General features: G+C 44.4%; 1 protein-coding gene across 2 annotated transcripts in view; it reads left to right on the top strand.

Moving 5' to 3' along the window:
• The window catches only part of SLC20A2 (solute carrier family 20 member 2), a 126582-nt gene that overhangs the window by 59622 nt on the left and 40970 nt on the right, over window positions 1–25990 (top strand). For both annotated transcript variants that reach the window (XM_073218842.1, XM_073218843.1), the window contains exon 2: window positions 18664–19215. In XM_073218842.1, coding sequence (XP_073074943.1) covers window positions 18927–19215 — 289 coding nt within the window. In that variant the 5' untranslated portion in view covers window positions 18664–18926. The remainder of the gene's footprint in view (window positions 1–18663; window positions 19216–25990) is intronic.

Below are 25990 nucleotides of genomic sequence, written 5' to 3'. Positions count from 1 at the left end.
TTAGAGAAGGCCAATTACTAACCAGGACAATTTTGCAGCCACTTATCTGAACTCAGTAGTTAAGACAGGGCCCATTTCAGGTGAGGACCAAACAAGACGACGTGGTGGCAGTGACGCAGTGTTATCAGACACATCTTGCTTTTTCCCAGTTGTTGAATAGATGCCATCCACCCCTTGGGACTTTTTCACAGCCACCTGAAGGGAAATTTGGGCAGAGGTCAAAACGGAGAGCCCCCTTATGTCAGTGCAACATCATTTCACATCACTGACTGCTGGCCAGGTAGGGCGCTTGCTTCCCAAAGCCCATTCAGAAGATAGGTGGCTGTAGGGACAGACTCCACCCCATTTTCCCAACCCTGCCGCTTCCACAGGAGGAGAGGTTGGTCAGCGAGCCATACACCAGCTGTGGGAATGCCAGTCACCTCCCTGTCCTGAGGATTCCGTCCGACACCTTGGAGGTGGGGTCTAGGTGAGGGTCCTGCAGAGAAGGGGAGCCCAGGGTAATGTGTGATCAGCTTGTGGGGGCTCCTCCAGAGGTGGCAGAGAGGGACCTCTTTCACCTTGGTGTTCTTGTATGAGCAGCAAGCAGCAAGTGGCACGCATAGTAGGCACTCAGTGCAAATAAATGGTTGATCAGTCACTTGAAATGTCCAAGGCCAGAGGTGCTCCATTCTCTCCCACGTACAACTGATCCTTGAACAACCCAGGAGTTAGGGGCACTAGCTGCCCCCCTATACACACATTTGAAAATCCATGTAAATTTTTGACTCCCCCAAAACTTAACTACTAACAGCCTCCTGTTGTCCAGAAGGAAACCTTCCTTGTAACATAAACAGTTGATGAACACATTTTGTATCTTATATGGATTATATACTATATCCTTAAAGTAAGCTAGAGAAAATAAAATGTATTTTCAACTTGTCACAAAGCCCCAAAACTTGTCCAGTATATTTATTGAAAGAATCTGCCTATAAGTGGACCTGTGCAGTTCAAACCCCAGTAGCTCAAGGCCCCACTATGATTGTAGAGCCAGGACGTTGGTAGTCCCTAGCCTGGCTGGGCAGACCAGTCACTCCCACGGGCCCAGCTACTCATCTCCCCCATTTCTCTGAATATATCTCCATTCCCTATGTCTTGGCCTGTTTGTGTGTTTTTGCTTTGTGCCTTTGCTTGAAGGAATTGCCTGGGGCTGAAGACACAAGCTGCTGAATGTGTCAGTTGCACTCTGTGTTCCTTTAGTACAATAAAAGCTTTTGTGATCCTAATGAAGAAAGGGCCCTCTGAGGGCCAGGGCTGCTTAGAAAGTGTCACACAGGTGGCACACTGCTGCCTCCAGAGGAGACATGCTCTACCTTGGCCCGGTCACTGTGGCCCTAGTACTTCAGCACTTAGAAATGGGATCCGTCCAATCCTGGGCTTTTACAGCTGCAGTTAATTACACATTTGCCGAGTACTAAAAATTCCTTGAAGTGATAAAAGACAAGCGAGAGCAGTCTGGCCCAAACTCCAGTTTGCGTTGTAATGGGAGATGCAGGGATGAAGGGACAAGTGTATATGCCGGAGTTGTTGCACCGCCCTCAGATCTCATTACGTTTGAAATACTGGCCCCTCAGACATCCAGCTGCATGCACTGTGGTTTTCTGCGTCCTTGCCTGTTCGCAGGGGACATGCGGCCCAGTGACTGGCGGCTGCACCAAACAGAGGTGTCTCACCAACCCTGAGGGCAGGGGTGGCCGATGTATTACACACTAAGGAAGTCTTTGGATGTAAAACATTCTCTTTAAAGCCAGCAAACTCTCAGTGACTGAATATCAAACAGAGAAATCCCAAAGGGTTGGTCAGTTTGGTTTTTAATAATATCAGGCAAAGGGGTATTTTCATTTCTATGCAAGGAGAAGTTACTAAGTAGTCATTCCTTTTGGTATTTCCCTCTGGCAAAAATAATTTTGTTTTTAAACTCAACCTGATATTCACACAGTTCACATATGTGTCATTAACTATTACAGTGGTCAAGTGGTTTGGGATAAATTTTGTCTCATTATAGTTGTTGAGTCAAAAAAAAACTTGAAGAGAAAGGAGGGGGGAAAATCCTCTTTTGTTCATCATCAGACTATTCAAAAATGACCCACTGAGCTAATACTTCAATAAAATATCCTCAGAAGTGACCTAAAAAGGTACTAGTTACATAGTTTATGCTGTGGCCATGTAATGAACACTGTGCAGCCATTTAAAATGAGGTGTTGAGTAAGTGATCTTTATTGAGTAAAACTAGCAGGTCACAAAATAAATACTTGTGTGTGACCCTATTTTTCAATGGAAAGCATTTTTTAACATGGCTTTATTTCCTTTTGTAAAAGGTAAGCACTTAGATGTGCATGAAGAGAGAATTCTCTGCACCAAATGGGAGTGTTGGTTCTCTCTCGAGATGAGCTGATATGGGATGTTTGCCCCTTCTTTTGGTTACCCATATTTTATATTTCTGCCGTAAGCATACAATACCTATGTAATGATGAAAAACTTTCTTTTCAAAAAAGAACTATTGTAATTCATTTTTACTTTTTACTTAGACTTTTTTATTTAATTTGGCAGTGGGCTCTCTGTGGCTTACGTAAGTAATGCCTACCCCAATGGATAAAACTTGTACCTCAAATTGCACACAAAATAATGGTTATTTTTCAATGTTGGGCTGGGAGCAATTTTCCTTGTTTTACTTTCTACTTTTCTGTATTTACCAACATTTTTATGTGAGCATATATATTTTTATAAAGGAAAATTTTGACTTATTTTTAGGCAGAGACTTTAGATCTTGGCTCTTGGGAAGAGACCCACACAAACTGACGTGTAGCAGTTATGGATAAAGGCTAAATTCTGTTAATTCTGCAGCATGGAAGGTATTCAGCCAGGATCTGCTTCCCGTACTTAATGCTGGATGTTCAGTGACCTCTAATAGGGTCTCAAATTGGCCAGGATCTCAGGTTCAGTATTATTTGGAGAACAAAGGAAGGGAGCTGGAGAATCCCACGTATTTTTAAGTCATTAAAATAATACTCTGCTGTTGGGATTACACATTTGTGACCATCATGTAAAGATGTTAAAGATAAACTACTAAATGGCAGAGCCACATGCCACAGGTTTCGGATTAAGTTTTGAGTGACGGTGGTGAGGGATGACAGCAAGACAAGTCACTCGCTGGTATTTCCAAAGCACTTACTTTGTTGTATCAAAGTGTATCTCACCAGTGTTTGCTAAACGTGATAGAACTTTAAGAGAGTGCTGGCTGTCTTGGTTATCTCTGCCAAGTGCTGCTGGGATGTTCTTGTAGCCTTAATCAGAAGGTTACTTTGGGTAACTATTTTGGTTCGGGTGACAGTTGATTTAAGAAGATCTTGAGCAAAAACAGTAGGCTTCCCTTTCAACCTGCTTTGTATGGTGACAAGTGAAATCAGTAGTTTTGACGGTTACTGGCTGGGCAGACCAGTCACTCCCACGGGCCCAGCTACTCATCTCCCCCATTTCTCTGAATATATCTCCATTCCCTATGTCTTGGCCTGTTTGTGTGTTTTTGCTTTGTGCCTTTGCTTGAAGGAATTGCCTGGGGCTGAAGACACAAGCTGCTGAATGTGTCAGTGTCTCTCTTTGAAGTGTGTTCCTAAGCCTGGGCCTAAATGAGCGGAATCTGTCACCAGGTTTACTTGGGGACAGAGGATTAGATCGAGGGTGAGTTGAAGCCACTCTCAGCAGGACTAATACCTTAATTTAAAGCTGAAGTGCCTTGAAAAACCAAAGGGAAGCTAGCATCATGTACAACCGTATTTTGACCTAGCCTTTGATTCAGAACCTTTGTTACTCATAGAAGAGTATTTCCCAGAATACTGGGAACTAAGAGCAGGTTTTCCAACTTTCCTTCCTGCCGTTTTTCACCCTAACAAGAAATGTTCTTTTCAGCCTCTCCTTTCTTTCTTTGCCATCTTGCCTCTGTCTCCTGCAGTTACATGAGGGAAATCATGATGGGCTCCCTCTCTGCACTGTGGCCTCTGTGAGGAAGTAAAGGCACATTCCACCTGGGTTTATATTCATTTTCTCTGTTGGAGGAGGAGGGAAGGAGATGTGGGTGAATCATTTAACCCAAATAATCAGGTATTCCAGGATAGAGTGAGAGCTGTTCCCAGTGAGAACTGGGGTAGCTGCGTCAGCGTGACCTCGCTGCCAGGCGATTTCAGCTTGGGTGAGTCATGAAGCTCTCCTGCACACAGGGTGAGCACAGATGTGTGAAATGCCACAGGCCCTATCAAGTCGGAGTAAATACATGGGCACAGTTTGATTGATAGAATGCTTTGCAAGTTGAGTAGTTCAAAAGACGAAAAAGGATATCTTTTCAAAAATGGTTAGGCAGATAAAAATATTTCCTAAGACCACAGACTGTCAGAAAAGGTAGGGAAACTATCTGGTGGCTGTCAAAGGAAGGGGTGACTTTTGTAAAAGCAAGAGAATGGATCTCAGCTTAAAGATGTGGACAGAGTTTATTTTGTTACTGTTCACTTTTTTGGTTTGTCTTGATTTTACCTCCACTCTGAAGACAAAAAGCAAAAGTAAGAGAATATAAATGCATTCATCACAGTGAGGTAGTTGGAAGTTATAATGAACTTGTTTATTGTTATAAAGGTTTTAAAAAGCAAGAGTGATTGCTTTGAAGAGTGATTGACTTGCAATTAAAGTGGTAGCCGCGCAGGAAGACAGAGGACAGGATCTGTGTGGCTGAGTCCCTGGGGAAGTAGAGGGCCGGGTGCCCAGCCGCACCCCTCTTTGTCAGGCCTGTTTTTTTGCCATCTCTGGTTTTGTTTGCTCTCGTTTGGTTTTCCCCTGATCTTTAAGTCATGGTGTCTTCAGGCTCTCTCAGAGTTGTCAGTGACAATTAAGTAAATCCAGAATTTTTACTTCACAAAAGATGACTGGAAGCCTAATCCAGAACAAACTTCTTTTGATCAAGTATAAAAGCTCAAAGTTATCATACTAAGTATTAGAATGATACATTTTTTTGAAGTTTTATTTTTATTGTGTTACGAGAGGACATGACCTTCTGTAGGCAATAGCATAATAAGAAATATTTTGTTTTCTATCACCCCGTTTTATCTTAGGTAGTGAATTTTTAAGAACTCAGGTGACCAAATTGGATCCAGCTATGTAAGAGCAATACGGGTATAGAAGTATCTTTTTTTAAGGTAAATTGTGGCCACTTAAAAGAAATTACATAGAGTAAAATCCACTTTTTCTGGTGAAGTTATAGTGCTGTGAGTTTTTACACATGCTCAGGGTTTTATGGCCACTAGCACAGACAGAGCACAGAAGAACCGCAGCCCCCCAAAGCTTACCCTTGGAGCTGCCCCTTGCAGTCAGACCTTCCCTCCTCCCCTCACTCCCTGAACTTCGCAGGTAGTCCCTAAGCCCACACACAGCCATGGTGAAGGGTGAAAATCTAACTTGCTAAAGGGGGTTTAAGCACAACTTTTGACCAGTAGTGGCTTGTATGTCCCATGGGTGATCCTTAGCAAGCTAAAGGATTAAAACAAGGGAAGGAAATCTGAGCAGGGACCACAGCTGCACACTGTGGGGAGAATAGACTTCACAGAGTTTGTTTAGCCAAATAAACAACCAAAGAGTCACAACAAACCTGGGGGTGGGGGGGTCAGCAAAGAAGACCTGCTACAATGTATTGTCTGAAACCTCCAGTGCTCTACAAAAATATATGAGACACGTAAAGAAATTGTAATGTGTGACACACAGCAGAACTAAAGCAGACAGCAGACAACAGACTTCTAAGAAGGTCCATACATTGAATTTTACAGAAAAAGATTTTAAAACAGCTACTATAAATATGTTCAAAGACTAAAAGAAATGATCCTTAAATAATTAAATGAGGGCATGGTGGCAGTGACTCATCCAATGGAGACTATCTTAAAGAGATAGGGTAAAAAAGGATCAATTCCAAATATGACACCAAAAACACAAGCAACAAAAGAAAAAAGAGATAAATTGGGCTACATCAAAATTAAATGCTTATGTATGTCTAAGGACACAGTCATCAGAGTGAAAAGGCAACCTATGGTATGGGAGGAAATATTTGCAAATTATATGTCTGATAGGGGGTTGATATCCAGAATATATAAAGAATTTCTACAACTCAACAGCAAAAACAAATGGGCAGAGGACCTGAATAAACATTTCTCCAAAGAACATATAGAAATGGCCAAAAAGCACATAAAAATATGTTCAACATCACTAATCATTAGGGAAATATAAATCAAAACCACAATGAAGTATCACTTCACACCCATTCGAATGGCTGCTATTAAAAACAAAAAATAACAAGCGTTGGTGAGGATGTGCAGCCCTTGTGTGCTGTTGGCAGGGATGTGAAATGGTGCAGCTGCTATGCACAGCACTATGACAGTTTCTCCAAAAATTAAGACAAGAATTACTGTATGACTCAACTGTCCCACTCCTGGGTGTATGCCCAAAAGAGTTGAAAGCAGGGACTTGAAAAGGTGTTTGTACACCCATTTCAATAGCCTTTTTTACAATAGGCAAAAAACAGAAGCAATCTGAATGTCCACTGATAGGTGAGTGGATAAATAAAATGTGGTCTATACCTACAATGGAGTATCATTCAGCCTGAAAAAGGGAGGGAATTTGGATACAGGGTACAACAATGATAAACTTGGAGGACATTATGCTAAGTGAAATAAGACAGTCAGAAAAAGACAAATATGGTATGACTACACTCATATGATCTACTCAGTCAAGTTTGTAGAGGCAGAAAGTAGAATGGTGTTGCCAGGGATCGGGGTGAGAGGAATGAGAAATTATTGCTTAATGGGTATAGTTTTGTAACATGCAAAGAATTCTGTAGATGGACAGTGGAGGTGTTTGCACAACAAAGTGAAAGTACCTAATGCCAACTGTACACTTAAGAAGGGTTAAGTGGTAAAATTTGTTTATTTTACCATAATTAAAAAATTTTAAATAGAAATTCTGCCATTGAGAAGTATAACAAAATGAAAAACTTACTAGAGGGGCTCAAGAGTATATTTGAATTGTCAGAAAATAAATTAGCTAACTTGAAGATAGAGCAATAGAGATCATGCAGTCAGATGTAGAAAAAGAAAAAAGAATGAAGAAAAATGATTCGAACCTCAGACAAATAGAGGCGACCAGTAAGTGTACCAGTGGAAATACCAGAAGTAGTAGAGAGAAAGGGGGAAGAATATTCAAAGAGGTAATAGCCAACAACTTCCCAAGTTTGATGAGAAAGACTAATCTATACACCCAAGATGCTTGACAAAGTCTCATTAGGATAAACACAAAGAATCAACACCCGTACATACTAGAGTCAACTTTTGAAAGGCAGAATCTGGAAAGCAGCACGAGAAAAGGGAACCCCACTTAGATTAGCAGCTGACTTCTCATCAGAAACAGTAGAGACCACAAAGTACTGGAAGAATCAAAAGTGAAGGTGAAGTAAAATAATTCCCAAGTAAATAAAAACTGAGAGAATCCATTGCTTGCAGATCTGCTTTACAGTAAATACTAAAAGAAGCTCATAAGGCTGAAAGAAAGTGACACTAGACATTAATCTGAATACATACACACATGCGTGTGTGCGCACACACACACACACACACACACACACACAAGTTCTCCAGTGAAGGTAAATAAGCAGGTAATGATAAAAGACAATATAATTGCCTATTTCTTCTTTTAACTGATTTCAGACATCACCAAAGAGCAGCTTATAGCCTGTTGCTTTCTAGTTATTATAATCAAGCTCTTTTCCATTCACCTCAAGGCATCCTCCCTAGCTCCATGTTCTCAAAGGAAAAACCCAGGCAAAAGGGACCGGAGACTTGCCCAAGCAAGTTTATCTCCATCACACATAAGGAATTAAGTGCCAGATGCGCCCTCAGAATTAGGAAATGCTTTTCAAAGAAATCTTATAAACTGTTCTTACCTCTCTTATTTTTAAGCTTCTATTTCCATGGTTCTTTGAAGGTGATACCAAGCAAATGCTTATGGTTTCTTAATTTAGTAAAAGTATTTCAGCTTCAGTAGTCTCAGTGGGAGATAGGAAGAGCTGCTGAACTTTCACCTGACTCACCAGTCAGATGGACAATTTTGTAGATTTATTGCCTGCTTTAGACTCTTTACACTGCAAATTTGGGAAGTTATTGGTGGAACTGAATCAAATTTGCAGACTTCCTGATGAAGCACTTCAGAGACTTGAACAGACTTTCCTCCATTGCAAAGAGGAAAAGACTGACAAAATCAATTAATAATGATTTGTTCTCTCTTGCTTTTTCTACTGCCCAAGAACTGTTGCTTCAGAACTTGTGGAATGAGAACAAGAAATAGGGGGCTGTAAGTTGAGCATGGAAAATGGTTAAGATAATAATCTTCATCTGTCAACTCTTCTATTTATGTTAATGTTCTATAAATAGGAAGAATATGTAGTAATGTCAGGAATCAGTGTTTTTGTATCATTCATGTTTTTATTGAGCTTCCACTATTATCAGAACAGAATTAACTACATATGTAAGAACCAAGATATCTATTTATATACATAGTTCCACTTTAAACTGTGGCCGAAGGGAAAGTATTTCCCTATATAGCTCTTGGAACTTAGCCAAACAGTGCAACACTTCAGGACCCAGAACTGGAACAAGTGCTCTCCATTTGGCATTTAACAGAAGTGATGTTAAGTGATTTATTCATGAAAACCAACCTATTTCTGGTTGTGAGTGAAGAACCAAAATACCTGGAATATCTGAGGGGAATCCATCTGCAGTGCATGCAGAAAAGGGAGCATGTTTAGAACCCATTTCTATTTTACAAAGGAATAAATGTATGAAACTCTGCCGTGCTCATCTCTTGCTTTCCAACAGTGCTGCACGTAAAACACACCAGCAGGGTAGTGATCATTTTTAAAGAAATCTCTATGTACATAATGCCACATTTCCAATGAGAATACATTTTTCAGCATGCAACTACCTGTTCAGGTGTGAATTTTTCCCTTGTATCCAAGTATAGTCTTGCTCATTACAGTGAAAGTTATGTCTTCAAATTAGATACGGAGTGCCTTATAGTTGCCTTATAGTAACTTTTCCATGGAGTCTTTGAATTGTAAATTTCAAATGGAAACAGTAAATACAAACTTACAATAACCGATCATACAGCCATGCAGATCCGTTTGAACATCTCCAAGGAAATGGCACTTTTACCTCCTGAGATAGTCTTTCATTTTTCAGAACTATTTTTCATGCAAGTCATTTCAGACCTCCTAAATTCTTTCTTCAGGCCACATCATCCTAACTTGTTCATCTCATTTTTAATGCTTTTTGCTGTTTCTTTCCTTATCCTTTAAAAATATATAGATTTAATAGACTTATGCTTTCCCAGAGAGCAAAAGGCCATGTGGAAAGCATCTAAATAACACAAATACTATATGAACCAAGAAGAAATTTAAATGTCAGAATGACAAAAATGCAGAAGGGAGAGTGCATGTAGCAGGAACAAACCCAGAGAATAAAGAGGATACAGAAGGGCTCAGCCCACAGGGCCTGCAGTGGAAACTTTAGATAGAGGCCCAAGATAAGTTTGCTCATGTCCAATAAATCCACAAAGGCTGTAGATTTTACTGCTGAGAAAAGGGTCAGAAATCGCCACCCCTCTCCCCACAGCACACTCCTGTGGCTCATAGTTCCAGGGTAAACTTTCTTCACAGTCCGGTGGTTTCTGGTTGATGCAGAATAATCGAGTTGGACAGGACTTGAAGATACCATCTGACCTTGAACACTTGCAAGGACCCAGACTATGCAGCATTCTCCGTCATCGATTGCCTGTATCGCTCTTAACCTCTTTCCCCGTTGTCTCTGCCTCCCATCCCCAGCTTGGTTCAGGACCCTAAGGACTCTCACCCCTCCCCAAATGGGAGCTAGTCTCCTTAAGAAGGCCTGATGAACATCAGGCCAGGACCATCACTTACTGGGTCTGTACTGGCTTTCACTGGATTACCTCCTAGTGGGAAGTAGATAAGGCGGTTCTAACCCCCTCCAGGTGATCATTACCTAACCTAGAGGTCTTCAGTTACGACAGTCTCATCTTCAAAATGACCAAAATTGGCCTAGACTTCTGAAGTCCCCTCAAACTCCAATGTTGCTCTAATTCCGTGAACCAAAAGAGTAGTAAAAAGTAATTGGAGGTTGGTCCTTGTAAATATTGACCTAAAATACGGTTTCAGTTAGAAAAAAAAAAAAAGCCTGCAAAGCACTTGGCACCACCAGGACATTTTCTTACTCCTTGTGTGAAGCTCAGTCCTGGTGGCCGCCCTCCAGAGAAGCGTAAGGAAGAACCCGACGGAGAGACCCCGGGTGACCGAGGACGGGCCACTCGGATCCCGCCGCCGGCACCTAGGGAGAAGGCCCCCAACTTCGCCGAGGGCTCGGACACCGAGCAAGGGGTGTTCTTGAAGTCAGAAACAAAGATGAGATAAGAAGGACAGAAGATGTATTTTATGTCTTAAATTGTGGGTAGTGAGCTTGAAGAAAGATTGAGAGCCTAGGCTGAAAGCAGATTCATGGTAAATTCATTTTATTAGTGAAAACTAAGCATATTTTGGTGGTACATTCCTAACTTTTTGAAAAAAATGTACCATGTAGTTTTTTGAAAGGTTCCCTCCCAGAGGTAAAAGTAGTAATTGCTCATGGTAAAAAGTTTTGCATGATACAAAAAAAAAAAGGAAAAAAAGCACTGAGAGCGAGGCACTGTTAAACTTCGGTGTGTTTCTCTCAAGCCCTATCGCCAGTGCATTTCCTTCTAAGCCGTGATTGAGACCATGCGGCACACACGTACCATTTTGTGACTGATTCTTCACCTAGCATTACCATGTCCCAGTGTCATGAAAACTGTCGTTACAGCCTTTCAGTGACTGCCCACTGTTTCATCTTCAGGCGTCACCAGCATGTCCTCGGCCGTCCTCCTGCACGGGGACAGTGAGGCAGTTTCTTTTTCCTGGTCATGATAAATGACACTGTAATAAACATCTTGGTGCATTTGTATTTGTTTGCATGTCAAATTAATTGCTTATTTCCTTTAACTTTTGAGGTGAAGGTCATAAAGCGCCCCCACGTGTACCTGTGTACTCAGCTTGTTCAAGAGGGAGTCCTGGGATTGCCATGCCTCTGACCCAGCCTGTCACGTTACAGGCACCATTTCCCATATGAAAATAAATGTGCCTGTTTGGAACCATTTAAATCATTTCCAATTGTACTTAGGCAAGAAAGTATTACAGAACTGGTGTTAGAGTTGGACTGGAGCTGCAGACCACGCTGATGCTTGTATTACCGCTTGTTCAGACTCTAATTTCCTCCAGTTGGCCGTTTTGAAGCTTTTGGTGTGTGCAGTATCCACAGTCCAGGTTTAAAGTATCTTCCATCTGTGGTCCTTGTAGGCGTGCTTTTCAGCTGAAAGGCTTCTATTTGCCCTGATGTTGAATGCTAATGACTGATGCTGTAGAGGCAAGCTGACGACTTGTCGCACGGGAAGGCCAGCCGGCCTTCCCTCTGGAGGTGCTGAGTCCGGGGCTGGAGAGGGGTCCCCGCAGCAGGCCTCTCTCTTTCGCCCCTGACCTCAGGAGGGGGTGTCGGGCCCTTGTCTGTGGCACCTCCTGGTTGCAGCGCTAACCCGCCAGCCTCCTCCTACTGGTTTGCATTTGTTCCTTGCTTCTTGCCTCCTTGGCTAGGCGCTGGCTGGTTTTACTGGGTGTCTGTGGGAAATGTGCTGTCTCTCATTGAATAAGGGAACGACTCTTTCCTCTCTTAGCTCTTTAAACTTTGTAACTTATTCCGGGGCTTTGGGAGCAAGGGGAGACAATGCAGGCAGTGCGGTGTAGGAGAGGAAACATCTCAAAAGTGGAGTTCCCTTTTGTGACCAGTATTTTCCCTTTTTTCTCAGCTTTATCGAGCTGCAATTAACAAATACAATTTAAAGTGTGCACTGTGATTATATGATGTGAATGCATTGTGAAAGGATTCCTCTCATCTCACTAATTAATACATCCATCGCTTCACAGATTTATATTTACCAGTATTATTTTCTAATCAGTTTTGTTGAGGTATAATTTATATGCAATAAAGTTCACCAGATGCAACTGTACAGTTGCATGAGTTTCAACACATGTCGCAGTAGTGTAACCACCACCAGGCTCGGGATGCAGAACAAAAAGTTCCTGTGTGGACATACATTTCCATTGCCCTTGGGTGAACGTGCCCCGGAACAGGGCTTCTGTATGTTTTACTTTATGAGAAGCTGCCAGGCTGTTTTCCAAAGTGGCTTTACCATTTTATGTGAACTTTTTTTTCTTAGCATCTTGTAATTTTTTTCCTCCCCCTCTTCACCTGCCTTCACCCCCCAAAACAGTTCCTGTGCCTGACTATGAATGTCCATCTGTAACCAAAGACAAGGCCAGCATACATTTCGAGGAAGAGGAGCAGGACTAGAGGGCTGGGTGTATCCACATGGCTACTGGGGAGAGAGGGGGCATCCTTCTAGAAGGATTTTGGAACCTTGAATTGTCATTCTTCCTGTGACAACAGTAGTACCAATCATGTAAGTTGCGTGACACTGACCACAACTTACAAAAACACTTTTGCATACATTAGATTTGATTCTAACAATATTTCTGTAGAGCATGTGTTATTACTTTCCCCATTTTACAGAAGATGAAATGGGCTTCAGAAAGTGTATGTGGTTTATTACCCAGGGTCACACTGCTGGTTAGTAGAGTCAAGATTAGGCTTCAGGTTTCCTGACCATTGCCCCAGGGCTTTATCTGCTAAAAATGCTCACCTCCACCATGTACTGACCCCTGGCATTGAGCTAGGGCCTTTACACAGCCACCACATCATGTACCGTTGTTCCCATTTCTTAGGTAAGTCGTTTAAAGAGACTTGCCCGAGTGTGTGGCCAGCAGTGGGCTGGACCAGAACGCGTCTGGAGCCTCCACAGTCTGTGGTCCTGGCCTCCTTCGCCTTCTCAGTGTGGGGGAAACAAGTGCTTCCTTTGAACAGCAGAGAGAAAAGGAGCACGGACGCCGAGCACTGGGCAGGAGCCACCATGGGCTCACAAGCTGTCCTTGCCCCTTCTCTTCAGTTGTGTTGGCTCTTGTTCCCATCAGATGCCTTACGTCTTTATCATCAGGCCCTGGGGTCATTCTCTTTGTCCCCAGTGAGTAAACCTGCCTTGCCCTGCTCCTGTAAGCTGAGTCCTTTGCCTCTGTGTCCCTTGGACTCCACGCAGGTCCTGAATGTGGCTTGACTGGCATGCCTTTCCTTCCCATCTCATTTTCTTCCCACTTCTTTCTCCCTTTCTCCCTCTTTCTTTCCCCTTCTCATTCCTCTCTGCCGATCCCTTCCTTTCTTCTTTGTTTCTGGCTCAGTTAAGGGATCACCTGCCTTGCTCCAGGCCCCTGGGCTCCTAGGACTGCTTTGCATGTTGTAAATATTCCATTTAAAGGCAGTTAAGGCAAGTCTCAGAGCTATTCTCATGATGTTTCCTTTTTTATCGTTAGTGTGAAAATATGAAACTCAGTATTTTCTATCATAAATACACTACTACTTTTTATATTCTTTTTTAAAGTTTAGGAGTGTAAAGCAGATGTTTTTGTGAGCTGCTCAAGAATGATATTCATAGAAACTCCTTATGACAAGACTTATCCCCTGAAGGTTGGGGAAAAACAAGGTCCCTCTTGCACCATTCCACAAATAATGAGATTCCAGAAATGAATCTTCCAGTTTCTTTGCATATTATTAGGAGAGGCTGGTCATTTTTATGTCTGAGGAGCCAGGCTTACCTACGTGTTGCAGAGTCATTCAGTTGCATGTTGTCCCATTGAAGAGAGACCTATGTCTTCATATCTTCCTAAGTGTCAGGATTCAGGAGCCAACCCTGGCCCTGAGGAAATTAGGCCTTACATTTTTGGAGGGTGTGTGTGAGGCACTCAGGGCTTTAGGGGAGGTAACTGGGAAGCTACTTCAGAGCACCAGGGTCCTCGGCGTGGGGGCCTGGCTGCTTCCCTCCACCTGTAGGGGGGACCTCGGCCTGGCTGCAGTCCACGAAATCTCAGGGACTTGCTCCTATAGGCCAGAAGCTATGGCCGGTCCCATTACACTACAGGGTCCTGGGAAGGCGTCATAACTTAGGACACAGCCCACCGCAGACCTGGCTGTCGGGGACTGGCCGTGCCCACAGGGGAGCTCCCTGGACTCTGAAACTGAGAGGAGGGGGCGGGGGTGGGGGCTGGAACAGACATCTCCACACCTTTGCCTGGATGCCAGGGGCCATCTTGTATTTACCCTGGGCAGCATTTCAGAGCAGGGACGCTCCCACCCAAGCTTCTTTTTGCATAAATTCTGAGTGCTACAAATCAGCAGCACTCCGGTTTTTAAGCAGTCTACGAATCTGTCTAGAAGCATTCTGAAAATGTTTTCACTTTTTCTTTAACGTTCAGATTCGTAGGGTGGATAAAGGATATTATATTAGGTAGAGTGGAGCAGCTGCTCATAGGGGAGATTATAGAGAGGAAGCCGGGAGAGCCTCACTCAAGAGGCCTGCTGGGTGCTCAGGGCCCAGTGGGAGACGCAGAGCTGGGTCAGGGGCCCAGGAGCGGGAGGGGCGGACGGCAGGATGGGGCGCCGGGGGCTTGGCCAGAAGGCTTGGCGGGCACCGTGGAAGGTGAGCATCCTGTTAACATGACGAATTTGGGAGCAATCGGTCAAAATACCCTAAGGTTCCTCAAATGCAAGAGCTCGGGTGCATTTGAACATCAGAGAATATCTTGTAACCGTCAGTCCCATGAACCCCAGTGGCCTTCACACGGGAACTGGACTGAGATGCTCTGATCATCCCGCACTCTGACCTTTGTCAGAAAAGCCCTTGTGGGAGAGTCAGAACACGGGGCTAGCAGAAATTCCAAACAGCTTCACGCCCTTGTGGAGGGTCACCGGTGAGCACGAGAAGGGGCATTTCCCCACCTCTGACCTCTGGGTCTCCCAGCTGCATGATTTCTGTGAACTCAAATGTGTTGATTCTCTTTAATTAACTGCCTTCAGGGTCATATCTATGCTTCCCCATCCCAATATTAAGCAAATATTTACCTATTTTTTAGGTTTTCTTCAGGTTTCAATTTTTACTTTCAAATCTTTAATTTATTTTGGTGTGAGGTAGGGATTTAACTGTTTTCTTCCTTCCAGATAGATAGCAGTTGGCAAGGTGCCCCAGCGTCATTTGCTGAATAAGCCAGCCTTTCCCCGCAGATTTGGTCAACCACCTCCAAATCCTAGCTCCCAACACCCGGCACTCATGGGGTTCGCAGCTCAGCAGACCTCAACCACCCTGAGTTTGGACTTGCGGTGTTCTTGGTGGCCTCGGCCTTCTGCGTGGTGGTCCTCTGGTCTGCCAGGCTGATACCAGCAACATTTCCAGGCTTTTCTATGCATCAGAGAGCTGTTATTTAAGTACTTTGGTTTTTTGCTCATGTTTGATGAAAATTAATGGAAAGGGGAAGAAAATCAAGGTGTAGATACTTGAAATAAAAAGTAGCCTTTATAAATATGATGCAGGTAGAAATCATGTGGGCTCAACACAGTGACAAGCCTTTCCCCTCCACTCTGTGTGTGCTGGAGTCAGCCAAGGCATGACAGTGGCAGAGAGAAGCCATGTTGAGAACACAAACATAATCGTGGCAGCGAGCTACCTACCCCTGACGTGGTGTAAGCAGGAGAGGGAATCCCTAGCCTAGGATGGTGCCCAGGCGTCCTAATGGCCGTGAAACACCTGCCCAAGCAGAATGGGGCTGTGGACATCCCTGCTTTGGTGCCTCAGCCTGCTGCCCTTCTCCTCTGCGTGCTATGATTTACTTCTGTGTGAGCTGTGGTCAAACTCATCCTGACACCTAAAAACAGAATTTAAAAAATGCGAAAGAGAAAAAGCCACTCAGTTGTTTTTCAGTCCAGCCCATGAGTCAGTAACCCCATGTCCTCTCTCAGCCCCACGGGCAGAACAGCACCAGGTGCTGGTGACTTTGGCCATGGAAATACCCCCCTGCATTGCTCCTCTGTCCCTGCCACTGTCACCACCCTGGGCCTGGGACACCTGGTCCCTGCCTGACCCTTCTGTGGCCTAGCAAGTAGGCTGTCCACATTCACTCGTCTTGACCCCGTGCTGCAGCTGGAACCACCATTGACAGATGGACGTCCGATGGCATTGAACCCTCGGATTACCACCCTCACTGGTACCCCGACATCTGTGTGGTGCCCACAGACCCTTCAGTGCCCACCTCAGCTTTCTGCGTGGCCCCTCACACTGGCCAGCCTCCTCCCCTCATGCACCTTCCCACCTGGGAAGTGCCCTCCAGCCGCAGAGGCACCCCTGCCTCCCTCGGGCTGCTTGCTCTGGGCCAGGCCGTGCCCCCCGCTGCGCCCTCGTGACGCTGGAGGTGCGGGCACTCCCTTGGCTGATAGCCAGGCACTACAGCTGTACTTGGTGAGCATCTGTTTACCCCGCTGGCCTGTGGGCCCCATGTGTACCAGGAACACACCCATTTTCCCCCATCATTCTCTTTCTGGTGCCTGGCACAGAGGAGTTCTCAATACACACTTGTTAAACGTTCTCTTTTGCCCTGTTGGCAGCCTAACCTGACGAGCAGGATTTCATCAAGAATTTTTTTTTAACATTGATAAAATTGGTCCAAAAATACATTTATTTTGTATTTTCACCTATAGATGTACCAGGCCCATGATTTTAGTGAAGTATGTTTTCTGCAGAACATTGTCATTTGCCTTCACAGTGGTCTTTTTGTCTGTCTCACTTGGCATCTGATTCCCAGAATTGCATAGGCTACACTTCCTAGAAGATGCCCATCTGTCCGGGCACCTTTTCTGTTTCACTGTATGCCTCTAGCATTGCATACATAGATGGTTCTCAACATATGCTTACTGGTGGGTTGGTTATGTATTATTTTAATTTGAAAAGCACGTGATCACAATATGCAGTTTTGGAGAAAAGACAAAAATTTGTGACTCAAATACCACTGAAACACAGCTGCTGTTACAATTTCAGTACATTACCTTTTGGTCTTTTTATATGCATTTAACATTGCCATAATCATAGTGAACATAAAATTTTGTGTCCTGTTGACTGATAATTATATTGTGTATGACATGGAAAAATGAGCCTCATTTGTTCAGTTCAATTCACTGAGCATTTAGCAAAAACCACACTACGCCAGGCACCATTCTACATGCCTAAACCATTTAGAGAATATACACAGATGTGGTATTTTGAGTATCTAATAAAAGAATACCATGGTTCTGAAGATTTTAGTGACATTTTTACTTCATGGAAATATTAACTTTGTATCATGTCATCATCCCAAAAAAGAGGAATATGGAAAATTTTTCTATTTTCATTTGTTTAATAGCCTCTCTCTTTATATATTCAACACATTTGTTATGGCTCACCATGTGCAGGCACTAATGCATGTACTGGAGATACTGCAATGAAGCCAGCAAGTCCCTGTGTCCGTGAGAGGAGACAGGCAAGAATGAATGAGTGAATGAATGAAAGCAGTGATAAATAGAGAAGGGAAAAATCAGGTGAGAGGAATGGATAGTGGTGTGGGGGAGGGGCTGCTCCCTACAAGGTCAGGGAGGGCCTCTGATGGTGACATTTGAGCAGAGACCTTGGTAGAGCAAGGGGTGAGCTATGAGCTATTGGGAGTCTTTCTGACTGAGGGACAGCAGTTACAAAGGCCCTGAGGTGAGCTGCGTGGTGTTCTCCGGGAGCAACAGGGAGCCACTGAGGGAGAGGGTGGGTAGCAGCTGAGGCCAGGAGCTGGGGTGGGGCCCTGCAGACCCCAGAGGTCTTTCAGGCATTCCTCTATGGGAGATGGGAAGCATGGGAAAGTGGGGTGCACTACACCCTCCAGCCTTCTCTGTTCCTCTGCCAGGCCCTGCAGCTCCTACCTCTGTTACCCTCTGGATAAGTCACTTTGTCCTAGAACCTGGAAACTTTCTTTTAGACACATGACTGTGCTCATGACGTGAAGTGCTCGTCCTTATGAGTAAATGCAGGTAGATAATGAGCCACATCCTGTGGCGTCCCTGAGTCCCACGTGCTTATTAAACTGTTGCAGGAAATCAGGCGCACCTCACACTGAAAAACCTAACTTGGCAGTTCTGATTTCTTTATCTTTTGTTCCCTTGAGGGAATTTTTTTCTTTCTGGCAATAATGACCAAATGTATATTTTTCAAATTGTGTAAAAGCACACCCTATTAAGGCTTCCTACCATTCTGGAATTGTAGAGCATGTGACAGTCTTTTATTACTGTAAAATAATAAAGAAGTTACAGTTGTAAACCTCTGACATTCTAGAAACCAGCTGTTTGTGGGGGGCAGTGAACCTTGTTATAACCTTCCTTGAGTTGCTCTACAGTTCGGTCTGCCAGAGGCCGAAGTTAGATCCCATTAGTGGGCTTAAAACATCCATTTCTGAAAGAACAAACTGTGACAGGTTGCTGAGGGTAATTGACTTCTTTTGTTTTCTTGCTGTTACAGGAAGAGACATCACAGCTTTCCCAGATTGGGAGGAAAAATATGGAATGTGTTTTACCCCTGACTGAACACAACCAAATGAACTGCACAGACAGTAGTTTGAAAACCAGCAGTTAGCAGTTTGTTCAGCTCCAACATCACCCAGCACTTTCCAGAGCAAACTCCCTGTGTACAAGAACTGTCGGCCTTCTGACGCTTATAACCTCAAGTTCTGTTCATTTAAAATATTTCTGCAAAAGAGAAGCACCAGGAACTCACGTTCTGAAATGGCCATGGACGAGTATTTGTGGATGGTCATTTTGGGCTTTATCATAGCGTTTATCTTGGCATTCTCTGTCGGTGCAAACGATGTTGCCAATTCATTCGGTACTGCTGTGGGCTCTGGCGTGGTCACCCTGAGGCAGGCGTGCATTTTGGCATCAGTATTTGAAACCGCCGGCTCGGTGCTGTTGGGAGCGAAGGTAGGAGAGACCATCCGAAAAGGCATCATTGATGTGAACCTCTACAACGAGACGGTGGAAACGCTGATGGCCGGGGAAGTGAGTGCCATGGTCGGTAAGTGGTGCTGCCCTGCACACAGTGGGCAGGCATCCCCCACCTGCTTCCCCATCCTGCGCTTCTGTCACGCCCGTGTATGTTATTTTTGCTGTGCCCTTCTGAAAAGTTGTTTTATATTGACTCTTATTTCTGCCTTCTGCATTTTACTTTACGATTTTTTTTTAGTGTTCAAACATTTATTTTTCTCAAATTTTTAGAAACTTGATTGTTAAAACAGACTGAGTACTTCTCATAAAGTACAAAACAAGGTATTTGTAGAATAGCTCTTTATTGTTTTAAAGTTGCTGCAGTTTTTAAAGAAACATAATCTAAGTGAATGTGTTGGGAAGATTTGCTTGGGATATTTCCTTGAAGGCTTCTTTCTATTTTTTATAGGTTTTTCATAAGATGTTATGTTTTAAAAAGTTGGATTTCAATAAAACAGTGTTTATTAACTTAACTTTTGCATTCTCGGTTTAAGTTTTGAAGCCATTACCAAATGAATTTTAAGCACTTGTGTTTCACAAAATTCTGATCTTCTACGTTAGGTGTAGTCCTTCTGTTAGCGTTAGTTTTGATTTTCTGATTTTACCTCAAGGAGCTCCATTTGGGAGTTTGTTTTGTCTTCCGACCAGAAAGTCATTTGTGTGTCACCTATTTACAGTGGTTTCAAGCTTTCTGGGCACGTTGGGGCAGTGGAGTAAGTCAGTAAGCAGACAGGCTGGTTGGACGCGTGACCTGCTCACTGCCCGACGGGGTGACCGTCGTCTGGAAGCCCCGTGAGGCGCGTCCCTCTGGCCTTGCCCCGGCTGTAAGGAAGGCCCAGGCAGGAACGCCGTAAGCGCTGCAGATGGGCTCGTTCTCTGCTTGCCTCTACATGCGCTGGGGTAGCAGAGCACTGATGTCGCAGCAGAGCACTGGCGGAAGGGGCAGTTTGGTTAGGGACAGGAGGGCAGAGAGGGACTCCATCCCCCGCCTTCAGCAGGACACATCCTTCGTAGGAAGGGTCCTGTAGTAGGAGCTAAGGCGCTGGTGCTCGGAGAACACAGCCGCAATCCCACAGGACCCTAATTACTTACCTCCCTAGCATTTCCTAAGCACCCAGAATGTGGACATTACTTGCCAAATCTAAGAAGGCCTATCATCTTTCTGTTGCAGCAAGTTAGCCCGAGAAGTTGTTGAGGCATCTAATCCAAAACAGACTGATGTACTAAGGCATTGAACGCTGAGCACAGCGGGCTGTGGTAGCTCAGAGTTCCTATTTCACATTGTGACACTTGTCCTAACTCCCCCAGCTGTTATGATGGCTGGGTTTTACCTACCTACATGGAACAAATATATCTCATCATAGATATCATTGAAGTCTCCCTTAGAAAAATAATAGTGGCTTGCACAATTCACCCTTGACGGCCAGATTGATACCTAAGCCATAATCATATCAAGCTGAAATCTAGATTTTTCCATTTAGGATGATGCACGCAGAATGTGTAGAAACTGAGGGAGAAATAAAGAACACGGATAAAGTTAAATCCAGACAGGAGCTGCTCCGTCGGTTGGATGGAGCTTTTGAGGAGAGGTGGTGCTTATGAAAGATTTGTCCATGAGGCCACACAGCCCCTGGCCAGACGGGAGGCCTGCGAGCTGGGCCGGGTCCCTGCCGACTCTCAGCATGGACAGCATGACCTGTCCAGCGTCTCAGATTTCCCACCTCCAGCTCTTTCCCAAAAGAAGGGAACTACTCAGCTAACCCAAGCAGGTTGGGGTCTCGGGGAAGCAGCTTGGTTCTGTTTCTTTTGCTTTGGCTCCTTGTTCTTCCTTCCGGTGTGTGGTTAGATGAATCTCAAAGCCTTTTTGTTGGGAATTTGAGTCACCTAGATTTTTAAATCGGCTTCCTTGCCAGTGGGAGCCCCATAAATTTAGGTGGTGTAATGATTATCGGCTAACCCAAAGCTCGTTCCGTTCAGATGCCAAATTCTCCACATCGTCTGCTTCCACATTCCACATCCCTTCCTTCTCTCCTTCCCCCATCCTTTTATTCCTTTTTTTTTTTTATGGTTTCCCATTTGCCAATGGTTGGTTATATATATATATATATATATATATATATATATATATATATATATATATATATATATATATATATATATATATATTGTTGTTATCGTTAATCTACGATTACATGAGGAACATTATGTTTAATAGACTCCCCCCTTCAAGTCCTCTGTCCATCAGCGTAGTAAGATGCTGTACAATCACTACTTGTCTTCTCTGTGTTGCACAGCCCTCCCCATGCCCCCCCACCATTATTTATTCCTAGGTATTTTATTCTTTTTGCTGCAATTGTGAATGGACTTGTTTCCTGATTTCTCCTTCTATTAGTTCATTGTTAGTGTATAGGAAAGCCACAGATTTCTGTATCCTGCAACTTTGCTGTATTCCAATATCCATTCTAGTAGTTTTGGAGTGGAGTCTTTAGGGTTTTTTATGTACAATATCATGTCATCTGCAAATAGTGACGGTTTAACTTCTTCTTTACCAGTCTGGATTCCTTGTATTTCTTTGTTTTGTCTGATTGCCGTGGCTAGGACCTGCTGTGGGTTTTTCATATATGGCCTTTATTATGTTGAGGTATTTGCCCTCTATGCCCATTTTGTTGGGAGTTTTTATCATGAATGGATGTTGAATTTTGTCAAATGCTTTCTCAGCATCTATGGAGATGATCATGTGGTTTTTGTCTTTCTTTTTGTTTATGTGGTGGATGATGTTGATGGATTTTTGAATGTTGTACCGTCCTTGCATCCCTGGGATAATCCCACTTGGTCATGGTGTATGATCCTTTTGGTGTATTTTTGAATTTGGTTTGCTAATATTTTGTTGAGTACTTTTGCATCTACGTTCATCAAGGATCTTGGTCTGTTGTTTTCTTTTTTGGTGCGGTCTTTGCCTGGTTTTGGTATTAGGGTGATGTTGGCTTCATAGAATGAGTTTGGGAGTATTCCCTCCTCTTCTATTTTTTGGAAAACTTTAAGGAGAATGAGTATTATGTCTTCTCTGTATGTCTGATAAAATTCTGAGGTAAATCCATCTGGCCCGTGGGTTTTGTTCCTGGGTAGTTTTTTGATTACCACTTCAATTTCTTTGCTGGTAATTGGTTTGTTTAGATTTTGTGTTTCTTCCTTGGTCCGTCTTGGAAGGTTGTATTTTTCTAGGAAGTTGTCCGTTTCTTCTAGGTTTTCCAGCTTGTCAGCATATAGGTTTTCATAGTATTCTCTAATAATTCTTTGTATTTCTGTGGGGTCCGTCATGATTTTTCCTTTCTCTTTTCTGATTCTGTTGCTGTGTGTTGATTCTCTTTTTCTCTTAATAAGTCTGACTAGAGGCTTACCTATTTTGTTTATTTTCTCAAAGAACCAGCTCTTCGTTTCATTGATTTTTTTCTATTGTTTTAGTCTTCTCCATTTTATTTATTTCTTCTCTGATCTTAATTATATCCCTCCTTCTGCTGACTTTAGGCCTCATTTGTTCTTCTTTTTCCAATTTCGATAATTGTGATGTTAGACTATTCATTTGGGATTGTTCTTCCTTCTTCAAGTGTGCCTGGATCGCTATATACTTTCCTATTAAGACTGCTTTGCTGCGTCCCACGGAAGTTGGGGCTTTGTGGTGTTGTTGTCATCTGTTTCCATATATTGCTTGATCTCTATTTTAATTTGGTTGTTGATCCATTGATTATTTAGGAGCATGTTGTTAAGCCTCCATGTGTTTGTGGGCCTTTTTGCTTTCTTTGTACAATTTATTAGTTTTATACCTTTGTGATCTGAAAAGTTGGTTTGTAGAATTTCAATCTTTTTTAATTTACTGAGACTCTTTTTGTGGCCTGGTATGTGGACTGTTCTGGAGAATGTTCCCTGTGCACTTGAGAAGAATGAGTATCCTGTAGCTTTTGGGTGTAGAGTTCTATAGATGTCTATTAGGTCCATCTGTTCTAGTGTGTTGTTCAGTGCCTCTGTGTCCTTACTTATTTTCTGTCTGGTGGATCTATCCTTTGGAATGAGTGATGTGTTGAAGTCTCCTAAAATGAATGCACTGCATTCTATTTCCTCCTTTAGTTCAGTTAGTATTTGTTTCACATATGTGGGTGCTCCTGTGTTGGGTGCATATATATTTATAATGGTTATATCCTCTTGTTGGACTGAGCCCTTTATCATTATGTAGTGTCCTTCTTTATCTCTTGTTACTTTCTTTGTTTTGAAGTCTATTTTGTCTGATACTAGTACTGCAACACCTGCTTTTTTCTCCGTGTTATCTGCATGGGATATCTTTTTCCATCCCTTGACTTTTAGTCTGTTCATGTCTTCCAGCTGTGGGGTCCCTGTCCCTTTAAGACTTTCAAAAAGCACTCGCTTTTCTTTGTCCCAGGGGCGCCTACTGCGGGGACCCACTCACAGGTCTGACTGTCCTGTTTCCCTAGTATCCAGCACCCCACGCACGCACTGTGTCTGCGCTCCGGTGTGGATGGCTAGCGCTGGGTGTTTAGCAGTCCTGGGCTCCCTCTCCCTCCCCGCTTCGACTCCTCTCCTCCCGCTGGGAGCTGGAGTGAGGGGTGCTTGGGTCCCTCCAGGTCGCGGCTTGCATCTTACCCCCTTCGCAAGGCACTGGGTTCTCACAGGTGTGGATGTAGTCTGACTGTTGTCCTGTGTCTTCTGGTCTCTCTTTTAGGAAGAGTTGTATTTGTTTTATTTTCAAAAATATATATGGTTTTGGGAGGAGATTTCCTCTGCTCTACTCATGCCGCCATCTTGGCTCCTCCTATTCTGTTTCTTTGTTGCTCCTTTTCTTTAATATTATCTCCCCAAGCCCACGGGCCTCTGAGCTTTCTCACAGAGATGTGGTGGCGCTGGGCTCATTGGGTACCAGTTCATGGCAGCTGCACATCTCAAGCAAACTATCTTTTGGGACCCTAGCTCAGCACTTAGTATGAAACCACCAAGGGTCCCCCAGATCCGGAGTTCAGAACTCACTGTCTCCTCACGGACATACCTGCGGTAGAATGAACAGGCCTGAAGCGCACACAACCCACACGGCTGCCGAGCCTCCTGCACACCTGCCTGCCTCCCGGGACCCTGCACCTCGGCCTGCATTCTTGTCTTCCCAGCAACCTCAGAGACACCCGCCTTCCCCCCTACTTTCCCTGGGTTTGTCCCCCACCCTTACGCCATACTTCATCCCTTCCCTCTGTGTGGAATGTCATTATCTCAGGTTAAAGTGTCTCTTTCGTGCTCCCGCTGTTTCCCTTGACGTTAGAGTAGCCCTGTGGCCTTCAGGAACTCTGAGGTGCCAGAGTCATGGGCAGGTCCCTGCCGCTCCAGCTCCAGCCGCTCCTCCCCACCTGCCCCAGCCCCTTTCTTTCTTTGTGGTTCTCAGGCCCACCTTGCCCCCACCTGCTGCTCCAGGACTAGGCTAGGGAGTCAGCCACAGACAGGATAGTAGCTTTCTGGAAGGATGACCCCATGGGCTGAATTCATTTGGGTGAGTTCATACCATTCCCTTCACCTCCACTAGATTATTTTAATTTTTTTATAAGAACATAAATCATACAGTTTGCTTTTTAAGTTATGCCTCTAGTCCCATGAAACTCTAGCTTTATTTTCAAAACAGAGTAGTCCCTGAGGAGCCCAGGGCTTAGATGCAAAGGCTTCAGAAAGTTGGGGGCACTGCTGTGGAGCCTGTCCCCAGCTTGGCCAGTCAGGCTGCCAGGCTGGCCTCTCCTCCTCCCAGCACATGCTTTGGGGACAGATGCAGACAGGGTCACAGCCCAACTGGCCTCACAGGTTGGCGTGCCCTGCGTGCATGGGGCAGCTGTGAGGCACTCACAGACTGGGCCCTGTGCAGCCACTGGTGGTCCTCTGTGAAGCAGGTACTTCTGAAGAAGGAGCCGGGGCTCTACTGAGAGCTCTGCTGCTGCCAGGCACCCCAATGTCCAGAATGAACATTTGGGATTAATGACGTGCCCTGCTTATCAGCCAAGCCCTTTGTTCCCTTTCTCTTCTGTGTGAGCTTTTCAACAACTGTTGCTGAAAGTGATCTCGCCCTGCTGATGCCTTTAATACTCACTGCAGAACTTGATCTGCTTATGAAAATATCTGAAGTGAACTGTAGCCCAGAGAAACGCCAAGCCTGGAAAAGACCAGTGACAATGAGGTACAAGGACACAGCACCCAACCTCAGGTGTCCTCTTACCCCTAAGGATGTGGGAGGCCTGGGGGAGCAGAGAAGAGGCCCGGCTTCCTGGGCAGAGGCTGAGAGCACACGTCCAGCCTCAGGTCGATACAGCTGCTTCTCATATGAGAAGCAAAAGTACAAAAAGGAGCCTGGAATTGCCTGTCCCTCTTCTTTTACTGAGGTGTGATGGACATGCGAGGATCTGGCCCTCCTCCTCAAGGACAAGGGGCATAACGACAGTGAAATCTTTTCCAGTATGTGGCCCCTCTTCCTTCACTGCCCCCATTCGAGTCTTTGATCTCGTCCTTGGTCTGGACCACACTTCACACCGGAAGTAGTTCATCGTCCGCACCCCCAGCTGCACGTGAGGCCAGCAGACAACGACTGGCATCAGGAGGCTTTCTGGAAATGCTTACACGCCCTTCCCTTAAATAAGCCCTCGTTACCCCTTCAGTGTGCAAGAACGGTCCTCTGTCTGGAGTTCACTGAGCGATTTTTGTCAGGACTGCAGTGCCCTGGACAGGAACAGTCCATGGACAGTGAGCCCAGGGACGTGCTGTATGGAGAACAG

The sequence above is a fragment of the Manis javanica genome, chromosome 12, assembly GCF_040802235.1.
Source record: "Manis javanica isolate MJ-LG chromosome 12, MJ_LKY, whole genome shotgun sequence".
Taxonomy (NCBI): domain Eukaryota; kingdom Metazoa; phylum Chordata; class Mammalia; order Pholidota; family Manidae; genus Manis; species Manis javanica.
Note: the sequence above shows the minus strand (reverse complement) of the source record. Positions and strands in the feature narration are given on the sequence as shown.